Below are 23936 nucleotides of genomic sequence, written 5' to 3'. Positions count from 1 at the left end.
CAATATAATGTGTACCTAAATGTAATGTGGAATTAGCATTTGTAGCTTTAATTGTACATGTCTCTCCCAGCAAATGTGAGTCAGATTTTGTACAGCAAACTACAATCAATTATGTTCAAATTGCCTTACAAGCAGCAAAATATTTTAAGTGTGAATCTGCAGGTCAACAGATCAGTGCCCCGCCGTGTGAGCTGTTGGTACATACAATGATAAATTCACTTCATTTTCACTTTCTTTTATACATACTCTATAAGGCAGATGTGTCTTAAATTCAACCTCAAGATAGCCACTGACAAACTGGTGCCTAGCTCTTCTTATGGGAACAATGTGAGAAGCCCTTGAGAGGGAGATACAGTGGGGTATGGTAGAAACCCCCTTTCCTCTGAGGCCTCGCGTCCACAGCCTTCCTTTTTCGATGTTAGAGAATGGTAGGTGTTGGAATAAATATAATTCAGCGCTCTTCTTAGGTTGCAGACAGCAGATTTAGTCCTCTTCTAATCTTCCTCAGCTCCAGGAGTTTTCTGAAGTGGTTGCCTGGAGGTGCCACATTTATGACTGGCACGAGCTAGTGGGTGGGAATTACTCCTGGGCACACCCTAACTAATGAGGTAAATGTTGCCGGGGCCAACACTACCCACTTAGGATATTTTCAAGATGGCCAGAGTCTATAGCCACACTAAACTTGTGCTCTGGATGCGTGTGTGGGGAGTGTACAGTGGTATTCCTGGTCTCTTCCCACATCTTACACCAAACTCCTGATTGATTCAACCACTGTATCCTCAATAAACCCAGAGACAGAAGTCTGGTAGAAGAAAAGTAGGGTTTGCCGGCAAGCATACAGTAGATAGACAATCATTGTTGTGACATTCTGTTTCCCTTCCAAGTTTCCCCCCAGTGTTATGTGTAAAACCCAGACACCAAGGTCTAGTAGGGCAAAGCAGGGTTTATTAGCAACCAGGCAGTAGATATAAAAGAATTGTCTTGCCTTCCTATTCGCTGCCTTTCACATGTGTTATATGTAAACCCATCAGACATATCAAGCAGACTTTCTCACTCAAGCATGAGTTAAAACTGTAATGTCAAAAAGCATGGTCACAGCCACCACTCTGCACATTCAGCGAGGTTCACAGGAGTCATCTCTGCCCATTCAGATCCATCTGTTGTTTGTTCCTGGGAAGCATGTCGCCCTTTTTCACACTTATTCAAACACTAATCCCTGGCTGGGAGAATTTTGAGAGCAAATGCAAATTAACCTCTAAGAACTTCATGCAGGGTAAAGGTAACTTTCTAAATGTTACTTTTCCTTAATATTTATAAAATTCTGACTTTACCATTGAATTGGATTTGTAATAACTATTGAAATAATTATTATTTTAGCTAGTCATATACCTGAGATACAGAATTAAGATTTGTTCATCTGTACTCCGGTTTTCTGCATAGAAAATAGTTATGCCCGCTGAAGTGAAAAATAGCTTTTGGGTGCTTGTCGCTGTAAGGACATGTTAACATTCAGTTTCTAAATTTCTACGTGTCCTGCTTTTAAATACCATGCACCCTCCCTTGTTAGCTCCAAGATCTACATACAGTGACATTAATATTTAAAAGGGTCAGTTTTGACCTGTCAGAAGGGTTTATTCTGACATATCAAGTTGCGTTTTTTACACTCCTACAGTCCAATTACACTGGTAGGCCCGAAGCCATGTTTGAACTGCAACTGTAGTGGGTGGCACAATAGATACTGCAGGGTAATGCGATAGTTACTGGAGCCCCGATACCCTTGACCTGGAAGGAAACCAAGATTGTTCTGGTCTTTAAAAAAGGGTGCCATAACTTCCCAGCAACTCTTTTCCTTCTGTTTACTAATACTTGCATTGGTTTCCATATTTGTGAAAATGATTCCCCTGTTCTTGCTGGTCACAAGGTGCCTGTGCTACTTTTCGTGGATAACACTCCTTTCATTAAATAAATTATTGTGGGCTTGCAAAATCTTAATGGATTCTCATTATTCTGTGTGTGCCACGACCTAAAAATCAATGCCCTGAAAACTAAATTAATAGCCAAAAGGAAAAGAAAGAACTTTAGGAGAAATGTGTGGTTGGGACCAAAACTTTTGGGAGAAACTGAAAGAATTAATCTTTTTAGGCATTAGACTGTCCTATTCAGACCCTTAGGGGTCCCAAATTACCAAGAGTTCTTTGTTGATTAAACACAGGGCTTCTGTCAAAAAAGCACCATTCCACCTTACTACACCAGCAGTGGAAATTTACAATGCCAGCTTTAGGAGTGCTGCACTGTACTATGCAAATCTCTGATGTCTACGCAACACAACCTCCCTGGGGTTATATGAAAACAATTTTATAAGGGCCGTCTTGAATTTTGATAGCGGGACTCCTTTACTGGCAAAGACTTGATTTCGCTTTGAAGCAGATCACAGAGTTTTCCAAGTTACATCCTATTTTATATTAGATTATAATATAGAGTACAAATGAGTCAAAACCGTTCCAGAGACAGCCCCTTTTTTGTTAGTTGTCACAAAACCCAGAGGATCCCTTGGCTGTCTTATGTCAAGCAGTCTTTGATTGACCTGGAACTGAGAGATTGTTGGCACTATCCATCATCCAGTCATGCATCTATGGTTGTTGTTGCCAAGCATAGATTCTAGGATAAGAATATTGAGCTAAGTGAACTATCTGGCATCCTTCTTTACAAAAATGTATTCAGTGGTTTTTGGACTAAATTTAGCCCATGCTCGTGAGATTGTAATTCCTTGAACTTAAGATATGGCATTTTGCAGACAGCTGTTTTTACTTCATCTCGGCTGTCCTCCATGATTAAATCCAAGTTGTGCCCGGTATGTTGCTACCAGGAGGAAACATAAGAACACTTGTTCTTCTGTCCGACTTATTCCAAACCTAGATCTAGATGGATTGTGCCCAGGTGCCATTTATTAGAGCTAACAAATCAGACTAATGCGCTAAGAATTTGTAAAAGCGGTATTAGCAAGTTTTTGTTATCGCCATATCGACATTTTTGTAAGCGGCATATTTGATCAAGTTGCGCACACTGGCCTCTAAATCCATACTGCCCATCCATTACCTTAGGATGATTAAGCAGTGTATTTAGATTTTAAAGGAAGATTTTTTTTTAATAATGTTTGAAACATCATTTTACATGATTTTAAATGTGTATAGTGATTGTTTTCTCTTTTTATTTGAATGTACTGTATTGCTTGCTTTGCACTTTTATACTGTTGGGTTTTTACTATTTGTGTGTATTTGTCGATGAGTTCTACAATTCGCCGGGCAATAAACTGAGGTACTACAGTCCACTAATGGCATTTAACTTACAGTCCCTGGTCACGTTTTGTATCAAATACTCAAGACCTGTAGGTAAGTTAAATATAAAAATTAGGAATATTACATTTCAACCATATTTAGAGGGAGAATACAAGCCCCTTGCCACTGGTTTGCAGGATTAAAGCTCACCAAGCTCTAAAGGCAGCAGACATACAGGGTCCACCAAAAGGTGGAAAATACGGGGTGAGCAGATAGAAAAGGCGCATTTCCTACATTAACCATTCTTTCCTTACTCATCCCTCCATACTTATGAACATCCGCTATGCAAAAAACAATCTAACAGTAGAGTCAATGCCCATGCGCATTGCCAACAAAGGAGTCACACCATACCTTGTGACTCGAAACACTTCTTTGAAGAACAACTTGCAAACGTCTGAGCTCAACACTAGATTGCAGGAGTGTGCAGAGCATATGAATCTACAGCACTACATGCTACAAAAGAATACTTGCAGAATAAAATTGTCTTTCTCCTTGCATTAACCCCTTCTGCGCGGCGCGGATTCTAGCGCTGTGCTGAAGGTTCTATTGCGCTAGCGGGGCCATGACGGAGCGGTTCCGTCATGAGCACAGCACTACCGACGCTCATGATGGAACCGCTCCGTCATGAGCGGGGAAGGGGTTAAAATATGGCACATAGGTAAACACGTGAGAGTGCTTTCCAGATTAACGAACTAAAAGCTTGGCTGTTCGTTAATAGATTTGATTAAAAATGCTTCTGGAACAAATTGGCAACAGTGACACCATACAATCATGAATTCTTTTCAGTGTTTTTTTATTTATTTATTTTTTCTTTTTTTGTCCTCATTTGCCGAACCCTTGTGTATGGAAGAAGGAAACCGCCAACCACCACTTTGTGCTACCTTGTCCTGCCTACCAGAAACCATTAGTGTGCTTTGGACATTTGCACAAGAGACAAATGACAAGTTGGCGGAAGAAGGAGAGAGCCACACACAGAGAGGGCGACCGTCAAAAACTCCATCTAGGCATATTTCAGCCTGTTGGACCAGAAATTCGGAAAAGACCCTTGCTATAGATCCATGGAGCAAGGAAGCTGGCATAATCATAGGACCCGGGGAAAAAAAATAAAAAACCCGGAAACCTACTTCCACTGTATCAAATACTCCCAAAAAGCAACTTTTTTTTTGCTGCAGGGTCTGGCCTAGTCAACTTTCGAAACTTCATATAGGGACGATAACCATCCCATATATGTTGGAGGGGCTGTATCCACCCAAAACCTGCAGATCTGTTTCCTTGCCATTAGAATCGCAAAAAACAGGAAGGATCTGGCATGTCCTAAGATGTTTTCATCAATCCCAAAGATGATCAAAGGGAGAGTACTGCTCAGTCTGGTGTTTAGAATAGAGGATAGTGCATCCATCACCTCTTCCCAAAAACGGCTAATGACTGGGCACTCTTTAAACATATGCACGTCTGAGGCTTCTACAAGATCACATTTATTACATTTTTTCCCTTGCTGGAATTTGGCTAGCTTTTGGGGAGACAGATATGCTCGATGTAAAGTATATAGGTGGTTCCGCCTCAACCAAGCTGGCTTCACAATTTTATACAGTAGGCTAAAAGAGTTCAGCCACAACTGCTGGCACTGTTCACCCACATTACTACCCCATAGCACCTCAGGGAGATTTGTGTCATCATCTATCTCCTCCAGGATCGCCCAGTACCAACATGCGACCTCCTTACCCCCCCCTGGCCTTGTCACCAATAGATTTTCTAAATTACTATAGTTTCCCAGGGGGACTGCCTTTCTTGTCAATGCCTGAGCCCAACTAGTCAACTGCATATATTTGAAACTACACAAGCCTGGCCCGACTTTCTCCTGCAAAGCCTCCCAAAGTATCATTGAGCCACCTGCTATCAGCTCTCCCCAATTCAAAATTCCAGCTTCCTTTATCGGACATGCCAGTCTGTCTTTAAGACACAAAGGAGTGCCCGGCGAGTCCCACATGGGTGCTAAGTTGGAAAAATAGCTCATCCCTGTTCGTTTTCTAATTGTGGACCAACTACTGGCCAACGATTAAACAGTTTTAATTTTTTTTTTTTTTTTTTATTTCTGGTCCCCGAACTTGAAAAGTAAGCCGTCAGATGGAAGATCAGACCCCTCCAACATAGCTCGAAACATCCTCCCCCTAGGGTTATCCACTGGTGTTTTTAGGAGCATTCTCGAATAGGATAATTGGAAAGCCCAAGCGTAAAAGCGTAATATTGGATGTCTGGTGACTTTAGCCCTCCTTTTTCCCTCCTTCTCCTCAGCTTTTTCCAAGCCAATCTCGTGGCTCCATTCCTCCAAATAAAAGAGTTAATTTCTTGTTGACATTTGGATATTTGTTTGACATCAAAGGCCATAGGGATAGAGTTAAACAAAAAAGTATATTTAGGCAGGATAGACATTTTTAGAAGGTTTGTCCTCCCAAAGATAGATAGCGGGAGATGGTTCCATGCCTTTAGATGTTTCTGACATTCCTTATGTACTCGCTCGAGATTGTGAGTGGCGATTTTACTTATGTCTTGGGTTATTCTAATGCCAAGATACCGCATAGAGGACACTATCTCCACCTGAGTGTTAGGGATATTCCAGGCCATAATTTCAGTTTTTTCGGAATTTATGTTATATCCGGAGATTTTGCCGAACTCCTCAGCCCTCCTGATCACTGAGGGAAGAGCCAGATCTAAGTTTGATGTCATAATGAGGATATCATCGGCATATAGGGCAACCCGCTTATCCCACCCTCCAAAGCTAAATGATGGTATAGTAGCCTCCTCTCTAAGAATCTGTGCAAAAGGTTCAATATAGAGGTTGAAAAGGAGGGGGGGGAAAGCGGGCAGCCCTGCCTTGTGCCTCTTGAAATTTCAAAAGGCTCTGTTAGGGAGTTATTTACATAAAGCCTTGCCGTCGGGGCCTTATATATGAGTGAAATCATACGGCAGAAGTTTTCGGGCAAATTGAATTTCCTCATGACAGCAGCCAAATAGGACCAATTGACCCTATCAAAGGCCTTAGTCGCGTCCAGCGTAAAGGCAGCCAGAGGCAGAGAAAAGGTGGTAGCGATATCGATCACCCCTACCAGATCTTGCGTGAGGTCAGCTAAATGTCTACCCTTTATAAAGCCCTTCGGGTCTACGTGAATTATAGAGCTTGTCACCTTCCCCAACCTAGTTGCCATATTAGCAGCAAAAATTTTATAATCGCTGTTGAGGAGCGAAATCGGGCGGTATGACCCACATTCTTTCAGATCTTACCCTGGTTTAGGTATTAGGACCACCGTGGCATCGTTCCAAGACTTTGGAGGGTCCCTACCCTCCAAAAGGATGTTATTGAAAACGGAAGCCATAACCGGGGCGATCTCCTCTTTGAGGGCCCTGTAAATTTCCCCTGGTAACCCGTCAGGGCCTGCTGACTTCCCCCGATTTACTTGCCCCAAGACCTTCCTGATTTCTTCAACAGAGATCTCTTTCTCCAACGTCCTACTTTGCCCTGATGATAGCTTTGGAATGGAAATTTGGTCTAACCAGGCCTCCCTCCCTGCCTTATCCTCCCGGGTATCTTCCTTATAGATATCCTGAAAGAAATCCTGGAAAGCACCTCCTATTTCGTCCTTTGTGATCTGGGGAGCAAATTCTCCCTCCACCCTAATCTCCCTGATATAATTTCGAGCTTGGTCGGATTTAGTTTTCCAAGCAAGAATTTTTCCTGCCGCCTCGCCAAACTCAAAATGAGAGATTCTGCTCGCCTCCCACCTTCTAGATACCCTAGCTTGTAGTATATTATCTAGTTTTGACTTTAACTCCCCATATCTTTCGTAGTCTGCACCTGATCTAGTTTGGGCATTCAAGATGTTTTCAATGGTCTTCATTTCCCCCTCCAGGTTTTCAATACTTTCCCTATATTTCTTCGTTATATAAGAAGCTCTGCTCGTAATACTCCCCCTCCAGAAGGCTTTTAAAGCATCCCACATAATGTGGATTTCCATAGAATCTATATTTGCCTCCAAGAAATACCGGGTCTCTGATCGTAGAAAGTTGACCTCCTCATTTTCTAAAAGAATAGTACGATCAAATGACCAAGAAGTATGACTATGTTTGTGTCCTGGTTTCAATATAAATGAGATGGCCGAATGATCGGAGAGATGTGAGGGAAGGTAGGAAATATCTATCAATAGATCTTTCAAACTATAACTAAAAAAAGCATAGTCTATCCTAGACACATGTTTGTATTTGAAGTTTCGAAACGAAACCCCCTACGTAACCCCTGCCCTTTCCCTCCAAACATCTGCAAGACCCAGTTGTGACATTGCTGTTAGGAGATCCTGTCTAGATCTGGACAGGACACAGGCTCTAGATTTGGCAGACTTATCTAATTTTGGATCTAGAACAATGTTAAAATCACCCATCCAGATAACTGGGTCATGAAAAGCCAATAGGTTATCTCGTATAATGTTTAGATGGGAGGGATCATCCTGGTTTGGACCATAATACCCGACCAAGGTTAAAGGACAGCCATCTAGCCTAACCCTTGCTATGAGCCACCTGCCACTCCTATCCTCCCTATACTCCACAATTTGTGCTTTTGCTTGTTTTTTGAAAATAAAAAGCACCCCCCTAATGTTTGCTGATTGGTCTGTGCAAGTAAAATTGTCTACCCATTTCTCCTTTTTTAAAATCTCTGCTGTTTCATCCTTGAGGAGGTGCGACTCCTGAATGACTATGACCTGTGCAGGGGAGTCTTTCAAGTATTGAAAAATCTTTGCTCTCCTACTCCTAGTGCGCAGGCCATTGACATTCCAGGATAAAAAGGTTACCTTTAGTCATTTCTTCAAACAGTCATCACCTCCCCCTACCTCTTCCAAATTCCCTACAACCTTATTGTCATATCTTTCTCTACTTTCTTTGGGGCATGAGACCAAAAAAGTTAATCGATAGGCTAGGCTGTTTACAATAAAGTATCTTTTGGGCTCAGACATTTGAGGATTTTTTTTATTTTTATTCATGCCACCCTGTGCAGCACCCTCCCCCCCGGAAAACCCTACCCGACCTACACTGGACAGATGTATTGCCAGTTTTCTTTTCAGTGTTATCAGACTCCTTACAAAAAGAAAACGGAACAGCCCATACTGATGGTTGGGACTTTGTAGGCTATTAAAGATCTATGCATTTGTCACACCTAAGGTGTAGTTGACTTAGGAACAGTTTTGCTAGGCGTGTAACCCTCCAGTAGCCTCGTAGCCACTTTGATTACACCAAAAGCAGCTTGATATGGGTATTCTTCATCCTTGCCATTTCTTTCCTAAATCCAGTGAAACCACGAGCAGTTCATTTTATATTATCTCTTATGCTTTATCAATACTGAATACAAGAATCTATGGAAAGTTATTGCTTACAGGATTTTCCTTGCTGAGGACAAGTTGGTCCACCTCCAGTCGAGACTCAGTTCAGCGAGACCCATTAGTTGCATTATTTTTTTATTTTACGAAGTTTTATATAGCGCAAACTTGACCCTAAGGTATCGGGTATCAGAGCGTTTTACACGATCACCAGTTGCGTTACATGAGGACTCATTAATTTTTTGTTAGGCATGGGAAGATTAGGTGATTTACCCAGAATCACAGGATGTTGTGCGTCCTTTCTGAGACTCGAACCCGGTTCCCCAGATTTGAGGTCGACCGCCATAGTCGTTAGGCTACATCCTCTCCCCAATTTGTAGGTTGTAAAATATCAGGCATGGATGGTTGAGTCAATGCGTCACATCAATGTTCTTTATGAAGCTTTTTTAACATAAGGAGCATGTCTGATGCATCTAATAACTCCCTTTTACACCAACACCATAGCTGAACCTATGACCTGGGTACATATTAATAATTGTTATTGCTACCTGTTCACCTGCAGTTGAGCACAAGCCATGAGTGCCCACTAACAGACTCCAGTTTACACTAGCTATAGACCCGATAGGTGCATACATGGAATGCAATAGATGGGATAGTAGTGATCATCTCACTGCACACTGACAGTGCTCTGCTGTATGTTAAGTACCCTTGAATTAATATGCATCTATCGTGGGTCATGGTGGATAAATCTGTCAAATCTTCAAATTTGCGGGAAATCCAAGGTTTTTTCAATAAATATTCCTGATCCCACAATGAGAAGCAGGGTTCCCTTCCAGTGTGCACCAGTAATATTTAGGTATCTCAGTATCCGCCTATATGAAGGCCAGGCAGACCCTGTACTGATAATTAAACAGGGCTGTTCCCCCTCTTTCACATTGAGATTGGTAGGTGGCTCAAACTATGTGTATCATTTGCTGCCAGAATCACCCTTTAACACAATTATTTTTATATACATCCTGAAATGAATGCAGATGTATTTGGTAGTGCTTTGCTATGTTGATTACTCTCCTATATTAAAGTTTGGTATGCCTACTAGATCATTGGACAGGGGGTGGTAGTGTGTCAAAGGTTCCAAGTTTTCACTAATATTTGTTTGCTCCATGCAGTTTGTTGCCTTGGCAGAGCCAATTTTAACTGTTATGCTTATGTAGAGACAGATGTTTGAGATGGACAACCTAAGGGCTATGCTAATGTCACAAGGTTTAATCAGAGTGTTAAATGAGACCCGCTCAGTTCATGTTAATTGTTTAATAAATGTGTTGAGCATATTTAAAGCACAGTGGCCATACAGTCTGCAGCTATGCATCTAGAGATTGGCTAGCAGTTCACACACCAATATTATTACCATTGCAGATCAGGGGCATAAGAGAGTTCGATATTTGATATGTTTGCAAACTCTTCACTCAAACGAGGGAGATATTTGAACACCTATGTTGTCCTCAGCTTGGCTGACCCTCCATTATGCTCAGCCTCATGCATCACTAAAAGATATGTTGGCAGACCTCTTGAAACTTCCAGTAAATTCCCTTTGGCAGTATATATTGCCTGCAGGGGGGATCTTGGCACCTTGTCAAAAGTATTTATGCCACTTGCCAAGAGGTTTTCAGGTATCCGGATTAAGGCTATGGTCGTTTGAGATGCTGATCTGCACTATGTTGGAATTTTTTAGCACCCTCTGGGTTTTAATACAATGTGGGAATACAATAGGACATCTAAGAAGCTATCACACTTAGTCCTAAGATGGAATCAAAAGGCCCTAGATGTAGTAGTGAAATATGTTTCTTCAACTTAGGCGCTGGTGATGAGTGGCCATTTAATTCTGATGAGGTCAGTAACAGCAGTTATAAATCCTTTCTTAGAGGGCGACAAAGCCCTCTGTCTCCGAAGTTGGTCAGGTACAAACCAATCTGTTCACTTAGATCTGAAAAAGCTTATATGGCCCATGTTCCGTAGCCCTGCCTTAAGTGGAAGCACTTTCTCATAGCTGCATCAAAACTTCAGAACAATCTGCCAACCACTCTATTGACACAACCTTCTCTGGCAATATTCATGATAGGGCATTGCTTTACCCCTAATTATCAGCTTGGTACATGCTTTGGTCTATAATATGGCCCTTACTTTCCTCTCTGGATAGTTATTAATGCAAATATACCTTTGAGTGAATGTCGAGCTTATCAAATACCATTAGATAAATAATTAAAAAGTAAATAAGCAGACGCACAGAGTGAGATATGCTAATTATTACCACTGCTGAGGGAGGAGAGGGACCATGACTCAGGAGAGGTAGAACCTTCAGTCATGATGCCCCTCTCCTCCCTCAGCAAAGGTAATGAACAGTATGTTATACTCTATTTATCAGCATATATAGTTTATGCCAATGCATTCTTTCATGTGTATTTATTTTAACAAATGCATTTAACAAAAACTATGATGCAAGGCCTTAAATGTATACAGCAGCCTAAATTCACAAATAGACAAACATTGATTTCCCGGTGAGAGTTCACATGTAAATGCCCTCAGAACAAATCAAGGGCTAAACTCTGTGGTAAATTTAAGGATCGGACACGGTTACATGGTCAATGGCCTCTGTTAATTTAATAAGGATTGTAACTAGGAATGCAGTAACGCGATGTCTTTCAGTAAATAAAATGTGTTGTTATTTTTATGTTTAAGGTTCTGGACAGGGGCCCTGTATCTTTGCTCAGAGATGGATAGAAGAGCAGAAGCCTTTACAATCATTATATATTTGGATGATGTAAGCCTTTTAGATCGGAACAAGGGTAAGGGTTTATCAATTTCTATCATGTACTTATTTTAATGTTTAATTTTAAAGTACTTGAAATATTGTTATACCTCATCAGGGGGACCACATGGCAGACATGGGTCTCAATCTTCAGGGCTGAGATTGTTTGCCTCTGTTGTCTTGAGATCCATCTTACTTTCAATCAGTCCATCAGTGGTTTGTAAAACGTGACTACTCACCCTTGAGGGCCTCAGGCGCTGGCTCTGCAAACTGGGACAACCCTTTCACTCTCTGTGGTAGCAATGGCGAGCAGTCACAGGTTTCTCGGAGATGTAGTGTGAAAGTGCTCGAGCCCAGAGCTCAACCAACATACAACAACACAATAAAGCAATGTACAGCCCAGTGTTTCTCTTTCAGGAAAGAAAAGTACTTTCATGCACATAAGAATGAAATACTACACAAAATTACGATACAATGTATTTTAGTGTCCTTGGATGCTATCAAGTAGTCCTGCGCTTCAGACTGCTATCTCCCCAATCCTCTTTTAGACACCAGCTTTGGGTGCACAGCAATGCTCTGAGTACTCTGTATATCACTTCCTACTTTGCTATAGAGGACTTACAACTGAAACTATATATGGCGTAGTGAGGTCCCTCTTTTGTATAGCAAAAAATCAGACACGAGATGTGTATTCAATGTCTGCATCTACAGCACCGCTTTCAATTGGTTCTTCTTTCAAGTGTCCTCTCCACGCTGCTCACCAGACAAAGCCTTTGTGGACAGTGGTGTTTCGTTCAGCAGGATAGTCTCCAGTTGGTTAAACCCACAACAGAGACACAAAGAGGTGTGAGTGTTCTGCACCTGGCTGTCATATGCCAGCTGAGGAGTTAATCAGGGAGAGACAAAAGGTTAGTCCTCACGTAAAGACACCGCTCACCTTGCACAACAGAGTTTGTAGCCTCACCCCACCTTCAAACAAATGGTTGTGTTCCGGAAGACTAATCAGCAGTTCCTTGACAAGCAACATGTGTAATTAAATTTCTAAAGCAGCCCTGTCTCCACTTCCTACATTTTAGTCACTAGGTCTGTTTACTCCAGCATCAGGAATGTCAGCAATACATTATCAATGTCTGACAAAACTATTGCACCTCCTACTTTTGCAAAGGTCAGGCCTGGGGTATCAAAAATGGTTCCTACAGGCCCGATTACTCTAGATCCCCCACACATGCACCATGCACCTACACAAACATACACATACGACATGCATGCATGTCAGTGCTAAGACCTGGGAAAGCATAGAAACTGAATTGTATTTGAATGGGCCAGTGGGCTCCACTGCATTGATGCAGATAAAAAAGGGATAGTCGCAAATATGGATTCACAAAAACGAAATATGCTGCCGATGCCGCTTCATGCTAAACAAATGAAAGTGTTAGTACTCAACTGTCTTCCAGTGAGGGTATGGTTTGTGTGCCTCTCCAGCTCCTTATTAATATAAATGGACAGGCCTAGATCTCTGCATGCACAAAATTAGTGTAACCCTTAAGCCAAAATCAGAACTCAAGATACCAGATAAACACAGTCAGGCCAGGCACTAAGGGCATGGGAACTAAACTGTACACTATGCAGGACATTCCCATCCCAGAACACACCCTTTCCAAATCAGACTACACAGAACCTTTCTCCAACATTGGTCAACTCTGTTCACCAGATCAGCAAAACAGGTGGCAATGTCCACCTGTATTCCCATGACTCATTTTGACTTTGTGCTCTAACGGGAAATATTGCCCTTACAACGAGATAGACCATATCAACAATTTGGGATTTTCACTCTTCATTGCCATTAACCACTTAAGTAGTTTGAGATCTGCTTGTACTACAAACTTAGTGTTAAAGAGATATGGCCAAAATCTTCTCAAAGCCCGCTCCATGGCTAAATCATTTCTTCTCAAAGGTCACCAAATTCTGTTCTCTGGAAAGCAACCTACAACTAGAACAAGCATTGGCAGGCAGTCAGTCAATATACTATTTCAATCACACAGATCATCAAATTACAAATAATAATACAATTTACAGAAACACAGAACGATAAAATACAGTAAAGCTGTTATCATAAAAAGAATATGAAACAATAAAAAAGCGTAACACAGTTCATAGACAAAACACATTTGCAGTTTACAAAACATTCCACTTGATTTTTTTCCCCTACTTTAATTACTTGGGTAATGGCTACCACATTTTATTAGCACTTGGAGTGCCCTATCCAGATTGCTATAAGATATTTAGCCACACCAAAAACATGGGGCCTGTGTGCACTAGTACTCAAAATTCTAAAGGCAACCTGGTAGCTCCTGGTACCAAGATTCTTACAGAGTGGAACAATCCACTTTACCCGAAGGCTACTGTGCTGGGGGCAAAAGAACAATAAATGTTGCAATGAGTCTTTTCCCCCTCTACATACGGGATATTGGTAATCACGACCCTCACTCCATACAGACCAGTTAAAGGTGAAGGATTTGACTGGGAGGAACTGCAGATAGTTTACGTGCCAGAGAGGGTTCACTTTCATCAATAGTAATCTCAAAACTCATATCAGACTTAAAATTGATAAAAGACTGAGTAAGACTACCTGTTCTCTTGGTCACTATATCCATAGCTACAGCCTCTCAATAAAGGTTTTCGACCTTTGCTCTAGATAACTGGAAAAATTGCTCTGGAAAAAAAACAATAGTTATCTAGTCTCAACCTCATCCAAAGAGTTTTAATAGCGTGGAACCAGGGAATTTTGGCAACACCAGGATTATCCATCAAAACTCTTAACACCTTCTCGATAAGATTCAAGTTCATCTGCGAACCATAGATGGTACTAAAATAATACCGTTCTGCATTCTGTTTTATGACAAATCTTCCTCTGGGCAAAGTCTAGGTATAAAGGTACCAGGGGCTTACTCATAGGAAGTGAAAGAATGAACCTCATAGCCCCATGCTCTGTCGTAACAAGACTATTACAATTTGCAGAGCCCCATATTTCGGCACCATACAACACAGACCCAATAACTTTAACATTCTAAATCTCCAGGACAGGAGCCACCCTACTAGAGAAAGTTCTAAGGTTTGTAGACTGTTGGATAAGTGTTGAATGGGCTTTTTCAATCTGCGGGACCCAACTCAAATCCGGTGTCATGCGTACGCCTAAGTAATCGAAGGAGCAGGGCCGATCAATAGACTTATTTCCCACCAGTATCTGTCTACTGCAACAAAAGTGTCTAACCCTGGAGAAGAAAATTCTTTTTGTTTTGGTGTCCTTTAATACGAGGCCCCTCTCAGCACAAATTGAGGGAAAATGGTCCAAAAGTAGTTACAGTCCTTGCGGGGTCTTAGAAATTAATAGGGTATCATAGGCGAAAAGGAGGGCTGCAACCCTCCTTCCCACGAGACTTGGCGCATCACACCCCTCCTTACCAAGATGGTCAATCAACGCATTTATGTACAGGGAGAAAAGGGTAGGGCCTTAAACACAGCCCAAATAAAGCCAATAAGTCTCGCATATGGAAGTTGATACAATGTTTTCAGCTTTGTCAATGTTTTCTGCCATGGGGCACAGCAGCACTGCTGCTGTGCAGCATGGCTGAAAGTAAAGAACAAGCATTGGCATAGCCAATAGGTCTCGTTTTTGGAACCTTATAAGTTTTTAGCCATACAACAGATGATGTTGTTGCACCAAGGATATTATGCTGGATTACTGAACACTTATAAGGTCTCAAAAGTGAGACCTATTGGCTATGCCAATGCTTGTTTTAGGAGATGTGCAGAGCCTAGCATTGCAGTTCATTGGTGATACACAACTGCAAAACTGATACTGTGCTCATGCACACAGTCATAGAGTGGGCTAAAACTCTAAAGATCAAAAGAAAGTAGAAAGCTCCAAATGTATTTACAAACAACCGGTTAAGTTATAGGTCTTGCAATGGCTTTGCAAAAAAAAGAATGATATACTTTACTTGGGATTGAGCTCTCATATATGCATGCTTGTCAAAATCAGCCCATAGCCAATTCGAGAACTATTTGATTAGCTTGCTCCTTGCTGTGATGTGTAGGAACTTTGTGGTCTTTTTATTTGCCCAGTTTTCTGTTTTAGATCCAGTTAAAGCTTGTCAGTATGCCCAAAGAGAACATAATATTTGGATATGATAGAGAAATGCCCTGTGGTAATTACCCACTATGGCGTAGGTAGTTACCCATTATGATGTAAATGAAGCTTTGAAGGATTGATAATGCTGCCTTACTTTGATGGCATGTTAAGTCACTAAATGAAAGATGTCTTGTACTTACTCCATAATTCTCTGAGAGTGCATGCTTCAGAATAACTTGTTTCAATTAAAAAATGGATGGAATACTTAAGAGAAAATGTGAGTTTCTACAATTTATGTATGGTATATTTATTGTGTGATTGATAAAGTGTGTCCAATGGTAATTAATATATTGGATCGTAAAATATTGTTTTATGTTTCAGACCAGCTATGAGGTCAACAAGCTAGATACAAACCCCTCCACAACATCTCAGAAATCTCCTCCATCCTCCCTTGCAAGTCAATCAATTACCCACATACTTGCCACAATTTTAACACTTTCCATCTTCCCAATTTCAGATATCCATTTCTATTAATAAGTCACTGCAGCTGTGTTGAATTTCCATTTTCTTGCCCTCCATTTGGATAGAAGATCCATAGTTGGAATCCCAAGATTTCTCAAATTTGATTTTAAGTCATGATCTTCATTAACTTTGTCTCTATGGGGTTGCGCTCTCTTTGTTTTGAATCTTGTAATACCACTATGATACCCGCGCTGACCATACAATTTCTTTTCTAGGATTCACTGCACTTAGTCGTGTGATTGCTTTTAATAACTTGGCACATTTGCTGTTCCATGAACAGCTTGTGTTTGAATTGAACTATCACACACTGTCCCACAAACACACCTCAGTCAAGGGGTAGTGCCACACATGAGGGAACATGCTGACCCTGCCCCCAGGAACAAAAGAGCATATAGCATTCTGCATGTGCTGTGGTGAATTTGTAAAAATACCAGACTACAAAAGTGTGCCAACACTGGTTCAGTATCAAGGTTAATAATGCATTTCGAAATATGCTTTACGTGAAAGAAGCATGACACAAAACGGAAGCACACGGGAAATGTAAAAATCACATTAGGTTAAAGAAGTAGTATATGCATTCCAAATATGTACACTTTCGGATTGGCAGCAACAGAAGAGGTATAATGTGGATGCACACGGAAGTGCAAGCAAAGCACTGAAAAAAAGCATGGTCTTCTGGTTAGCTATTGACGATCTAAGCGAAAATGTGTTCCAATCTTCTTTATTTTCAATATATGCACTTATGTTGTGTCTTCTTAGTAGAATAGTTCAACTGAGGAAAAATATTGTGAAGGAAATGTAGACGATGATGGGAACGCAAAGTACATTCCTGAATGCCTGAATTCCTGAACGGTAGCCCCAAACTCCTGTCACCTACTTATCATTCCCTTCCCATGACCCGCCCTCCCCCCTATCCCCCAAACCTCCCTTCCCCTGACCCAACCACTCACATACTCCACCGTCTTTTCCCCGCAATCACCTATCACAACTCCTCACCCCCCTACCCCTACCGATCCCATACACTCTCTGCTCCTCCCCTTCCCCTCTACCCGCCCCCCTCAGGCTCTACCTATCCAACCCCCCAACCCCGCACCTCAACCCCCAATAAACACCCATCTCCCTCCCACCAACCCTCAATAATCACACATCCCCATCACACCAATATATTCGTTTCTCACTCGCTTCATGCCCTTTTATCCTCTCTGACCACATCACCTGCAGATTTCTGCCCCCTGTTTAACTAACCCCTCCACTCTCACTTAACAGATCCGCCAGCCATCACTCCATACCTACTACCCTATCTCCCACCTCACACTGTAGGCTTCCATCCGCAACTAATCACGACCACTCCCTATCCCCAGACCATTCTCCTCCCACCTCCCACGCCCCTTCATCACTTCCCTGTACCCGGACTACCCCAAGCCTACACAACACTGTACTCGTCCTACCTACTTTAACTTCCGAACCCCTCACTCCTTCCAGCCCGTCACCGCTCATTGCACACCATCTACCACATCTCCCCCCTCTCCTCCAGCTATCCTGGCTGAAGAGGGGCGAAACTCCAAAACCGGTCCTAGGATGCTTGTTTCCAGTCCAGGGAGGACCTGGCTTGGCAGTTCGGGCTGGACTGTTCCCATGAGGCACAGGGTCAAGACAAATTTGCATATGGTTGGGTTCAAACTGGAATGGCATGGTGAGCAAAAAAACGATGGATTTAGGCCCAGATCTCTGTACTAGGGTGAATGTATGACATTGTTCTGCATTCTGTCCATCAACTGTTGTTTAGGTCTCGCCTGACCCAGCGCATGCGCTGGTCTGGCGAGACTTATTGAGAGGGCTCCAAAAAGTGCTACCAGGCCAGCCTAGAGCTACAGTGCATGTGCGCGGGCGCGCGCGCCGCACTTTTACCGAGATTACTTTCACTTTCGCGGCTGCTTGGCATTGCCAATAGGTCTCGCTTTTGGGACCTTATAAGTATTTAGTTATGCAACTGTTGCATAGCTAAACACTTATAAGGTCCCAAAGGCGAGACCTATTGGCTATGCCAATGCTTGTTTTGCATTTGTCACCCGAGTGGGACGGGTATACCCAATCGTGGGTCCTGTCCATCAACTGTTGTTTTTGCATCCTGGGGGAGGAGGCTTGGCACCTCGTTTCAGGATTTGCATTGTTTCAGGACCCTGAGAGTGGCAGGCTCTCGACCCAGGGGTCCAGAAAAATGTCTGGTGGTGGCAGCTGGCGAGCAGCCACTCAGCCAGGACTCTAGAGTTAGGTCGTTTTTCAGGGGCTATCTCTAATATGCCCCCTGAGTGCATTTTTCATTAAATACCACACTGGCATCAGTGTGGTTTTAATGTGCTGAGATGTTTGATACCAAACATCCCAGTTTTCAGTAAGGCCATAATGGTGCTGTGGAGTTCATAATGACAAACTCCCAGCACAACATAGTCTTTATGGCATTCCTGCACTTGCAATGTCGAAGAATTGACTTAAAAACTCTCACCACCGGTATAGTGCACCCAGCTAGAGGGGTGGATTACCAATGCCAGGGCAGTGGATTGTAGGCATGGCCCACAGGGATGTGTGCCATGTCGACTCTTCACTTTGTTTTGCACCAAAACCCACAGCTTGCAGTGTGTGCGTGTGTTTGTGTGTGTGTCTCTGTCTGTCTGTCTGTCTGTCTGTCTCTCCAGGGCCTCTAAGGGTGGCACAAAACGTGCTGCAGCTTTTAGAGGCCGTCCCTGGTCACCGTGCCCTTGGTACCTATGGTACCTTCTCCAAGGGTCTTACATGTGGCCAGAGAGTTGCCAATTCGGTTTTGCAACAGTACAGTTTAGGGAAAGAACCTAGTCCCTGGGTACCCGGTTGGCAGGAACCCAGGGCACCCTCAGTCAAAGTACATCAACAGTTTGCCAAAACAAAAAATGGAAGCAACCATGCAACAAGGGGCACATTCCTACAGAAGGAAACTCATAATCCTAGTTCTCTGTCGTGCATATTTTCTCTGAGTCCATAAACAATAATCCTACATCCCCCATTCCCAATGTATAGCCTAAAACCATTTTAGAGTGTCCTAATTCTTCCATTGGAGTGGGTCTGTAAAGAGAAAAGGGTGCTCTAATCCTCGGATACCAATACGAAAGTGCCTGGGTTCCCTAGTCCTCTTCTGGAACCAGCCAGCCCAGCTTATAAGTCAGTAAGCCTGGACAGTGCACATAGAGAAGCTGCCATCCTGGATTCCTTCCCCACAAAATAAATATATTTATTTCAGTGCTTAAAGGAAGGGTCAGCTGTCTTCAAGCAGACAACATAACTTGTATAATATATAAAGATGGAGATGAGAACACTTAGTGCTCCTCAACCAGCTAGCTTACCTATGTGGAATTGTTACCAGCTTGAGACGTAGCTACAATCCTAGCTGCAGAAGCAGTGTGCAGTCCAACCAATAGGGCTGGTTTTGCCTATTATGAAAGGATTGTCAGTGAACAGAAGTACAAGACAAAGTAAAAGAATCCCTGTGGAGCCATTCTCCCAATCATAGTTTGCACTGAAAGCTTCACCAGAAGTCTATTTATTTTGTGAAATTCATAAAAGGGAAAGTTCAATTGTGTTAGAGTATGTTGTAGTGGCTTCTAGTTAAGAGTTATTTCCACTGACCTCGTCTATTTACAGAAAGTAATAATTTAGGATTGTAGAAACCAGCGCAGAGCCCAGGGATACAGCATATCAGGTAAGTGTAATTTTATGTTTATTCCATGTGACAGAAGAACAAAATCTAAAGAATAAAAAAGTAAAGCCCTATATTTCTTTGGGTGTGCATGCTTAAATTTGAGAAATAATTAATCACAGTGTGGTGTAATTGGGTAGGATATTATAAAGATATTATTTATTAATGTTGGCGTCTTCATGACTTCTTTGATTTTTCATACACAGTATGTTTCAACCACAATTTTCTTTCTAGGTTTAATTCCAGAAACATTGGATGAATGGAAATGTATACTATCCCGTGTGCAGAATTTTCGCACTAATCATCTCCATCAGGGAATACCACAAGGAAATACAGTCAGCAATGGGAGCTGTGATTGGCCCAATAGCTTCAGTATTGAAAATGTTGCCCTTCTACTTGCCAAAGTTATTGGCCCAGATAATGCTATGCCTCTCCTTGAGGAATGTGGATTCAGAGAAGAATTATCTGAAAGGCTTCTAAGCATATTTGAGATTTTAAGAGTTGCAGAAAAAAGACAAAGGTATTTTTCACTATTACAATTCTCCTATTGTGTTCTACTAATTTGTCACTATCATGTGCAAGACATTCTTTCCTTTTTTATTTTTACATCTGCTGCTTCATTATATAGTAACGCTCTGTCAAGAGGTCCACTTTTTCAGATCTGTCTTCGTTATAGATCTCAAATCTATTTTCAGAAATATGAAAATGCTTAAGGAAGACCTGCATATACTCCAACACACTTCAGCAATTGTGCTCATTTTTTAGCACACATATAAGCTGTGTGTCAGTCTCCTGGGGTGCAAGACGGTGTCTGATTTCCCTTGCCTGTTTTTTTTATTTTATTTTATTAATATAGATGCTCATTTGACTTTGGCGACTATGTTCTCAGCCAGGTGCGGTGCTGGTGTAAATTATTTGTTGACTGCTGTGTTCAGTTCTTCTTTCTGGTCAAATTTCTTCATCTTATGTACTGTTCTGAGCTTCCCCTTTTTGAACTGCGTTGATGGCTACTATAATTGAATAATGCCAAAGGGAAGACCCTCCATTTCTTTGTTCTGGGGTCAAAATGTTGACAGATTGGTCGGATTGTTTAAAGTTCAACCTAACTCAAACATTCATGTAAACTATACCTTGTTAGCATGAATGGGACTCACTGCTTTAACTGTATACATTTTGCACACACTTTTCTTATCACCTATTTGCCCTTGTTCACTGGGCCATTGCTTCTTTCTTGCAAGTCGCAAACACCCAAATTGAAATTCAAGAAATTAATGCATTATTGATTTTTATATATAGGCTTTTTCTTGAATTGTTTTCACTTTGCTCATGTTATCATGAATAATCTGTCCCTGTACTGAATATTTTTTCCAAACGGAACATTGTCTTTTTACGTGCCTAGAATACACTTGTTCCCTTGTAGAATTACGAGGTAGCCGTATATGTTTTTGTCCTGTTATTTGCTGAGGCCATTAATATTTATTACCAAGTGACCCTAGGTTTATGCTTCTTACAGCCTGGGGCTGTTGATGATCATAACTGTGGGAGCAATTTCCCAAAAATGGTCCCAAGTTGAACGATTGTATAAATGCCGTTTTGAGAAAATATTTTCTGTTGTGCACATTTGTAAAACACACTGTGTGAGAAAGTCAGAAAACATATGTTAGAAACCTGTTTTATTGGGTAATTTAGTTAAATCATCTTTGTTAATACTTATTTTAAGATTATTGCGAGATTTGCTGAACTTGCCTTCGTAAAAATAAAATACTGCATGAATAATGTTTTTCTTGTTTTCTTTTGCAGAGCCATGATTCAGTGTATGCTGGAAAAGTGTGAAAGATTCCTGTGGTCCTAACAGACATAGAAATACTAAAACTGATCATGGAGTACTTTATGATAAAGAATTGTTGTATAATCAAGGGCTGCCTTTTCTCTCACTTGAAATAAACACTTGTGATGTGTATTCTCCTAACAGTATTATTTCAGCAATATTTAAAAGAAAGTTGCGGTTTGATAAAATGAGCCTTAGCCATTTTTCAATTTCAAGTAATACATTTATTCTATTTGTGTTCCCAATTTGTTCCTTTTCAGTTATTAATGTCTTCTTAAAGCAAAAGCTTTGTGGAATGTTTAAAATTGCACTAACAATCATCAGCAGTTATTTTAGATTTGTATTTGTGAATGTTATAATGTAATTTGTTTAAATACTATTTTTTCATATTTTCGTGAAATTGTGCGTTCAGTGTTTTATATTTTCTGTGACCTTTTCCTCTCTCCATGATGTTTGTATTTCCTGTTTCTTAATAGTGATGCTTCGCCTAGCACAACACAATGAGTTATTTTGAAACTAACAAGGTATCTGTTCATAAATAAATATATTTAACAGTAATGCTGAATACAAACTATTATGATGTCAGTGAAAAATGGGGTTAAATGGTTCATAAGATAAACCGACTCGCAAACAGTGAGAGGTGAGATAGGACAGGTTTTTGCTCTGTCAGCTGCAGAAAAATCTACTGGTATTTCCAGTTTACTAGGGAGTTGCAGTTTAGTAAATCCTCCTGGACTACTTTGTTCCATTCTCTTAAAGCATACATAAGAAGTGGATCAGCAACCTAAAGCTAAATTGCATGTCACTGCATAGAAAGTTGAACAGAGGAAAATTATTACAGATAAATATCTTTACAGAGAAACCACTGCTGAAAGACATTGTTACATGTGATAGAAACTTCTAGCCACAGATTCCTTACCTTTAAATTATCCCCAGGCGTCCGACTGTATCCGGAATTTTTCTTGAGCAGCACCCATGCATGCCGGAAGTGGCGTCATTCGGCTCTGTGTGGCATTGTCGGCCTCCTCCATACTGGAAGTGACGTGTGTGGAGCCTGTATAGGCACCAACCAAGCGCGCTCACCTCAGTTCTTTTCTTTCTCTGTCAATCAGCTCAGATAGAGCTACCCCGTAGTCAATTTTTGACTAACTTTTTTTGATGTTTTGTTAAAGTATTTCAAGGGTTTTGCCTACTGGTGTGGTAGGAATGTCATCCAGGAATTCCAGCTTCAATGCCTGCGGCACCTGACACGGCTCAGTGATGTACCCACACCCTGCGCCATGCTCCAGAAGGACTTGATGGTGCAAGCCCTCAAGCTCCTGGGGGCTCGATGTGCGATGACACAATGTACCAGATCCCAGTCGAAAGGAAGGTCCCAGGAGTGGTCGTGAACTCCGGGAAGCTCGTCGCACTCAAAATAGTCAGGCCATGTGGGAAACTCTCGCCACAAGAAAAAGAAGTAGTCGAAGCGTGCTTTGACTTAATCTCGTCCATCGGCCAACAAGCTGAAGGAGCGTCACTCGAGGCCTGACTGCACATCTGAGCTCAGTTACTCCCCTAGTTTCTGGGAGCCAGAGCAACCCCATCCCAATTGAGAGAGTTTCATGAGGCCATGCTCCTCATATTTGGGCGGCTTGTTCCCATCCGCGTGCTATAGGACCCCGCGGGTTCAGGAGGAGCCCCTGCTGGATCCACGCCAGCAGCTCCCACTCCAGTCAGGCCCCATGGATCTGCAGATGGATCCAGATCAGCGCCGGTCATGCCATTTCAATCTTCCCCATTTACATACCTGAATCTGACATGGAGCCAGAGGGGCTTCACCGACGATGGCTGGATCCATGGCTCCAGGCCCAACTTGAACCTTATTTTTATGAGTTAGGGCTGGTAGGAGTCACTAGACCCTGAAGAATACCAGCCTTATGATACCAATATGAACTGGTGTGAGGATTTGGTGGATGCCAGCGGACTGGATACCTCTCTAGATACTGCCTTGCTCTCGCCCCCTAATTTGGCTATGGAGGAGGGTGTTTCATTTGTAGTGGTGGTGCGGAGGCTGGCTGAGGTCCCGGACCTTAGCTTGCCCTTTGTGGACTTCAAGACTAATGTCTTGACGGAAGTGCTGCAACCAAGAGACTCCCCTTCAGAATTGCTTCTCCCATTTAAGAAACCCCTTTATGATATTCTGCTTAGAACTTCGTCCAAACCCAACACAGGGGCTCCTGTGAACAT

At 41.9% G+C, this 23936-nt stretch overlaps 1 protein-coding gene across 1 annotated transcript in view; it reads left to right on the top strand.

Annotated features, from left to right (window-relative positions):
• Window positions 1-22265, top strand: part of HPS5 (HPS5 biogenesis of lysosomal organelles complex 2 subunit 2) — a 484255-nt gene extending 461990 nt beyond the window's left edge. Inside the window, exons 21-23 of the mRNA XM_085648054.1 lie at window positions 11429-11535; window positions 20114-20399; window positions 21680-22265. Of these exons, the coding sequence (XP_085504180.1) occupies window positions 11429-11535; window positions 20114-20399; window positions 21680-21731 (445 nt within the window). The 3' untranslated portion in view covers window positions 21732-22265. The remainder of the gene's footprint in view (window positions 1-11428; window positions 11536-20113; window positions 20400-21679) is intronic.
• Window positions 22266-23936: the final 1671 nt, after the last annotated feature.

This window comes from Triturus cristatus, chromosome 3_2, assembly GCF_964204655.1.
Source record: "Triturus cristatus chromosome 3_2, aTriCri1.1, whole genome shotgun sequence".
In the NCBI taxonomy this organism is placed as follows: Eukaryota; Metazoa; Chordata; class Amphibia; order Caudata; family Salamandridae; genus Triturus; species Triturus cristatus.
This window is presented reverse-complemented; position numbering and strand designations above follow the sequence as displayed.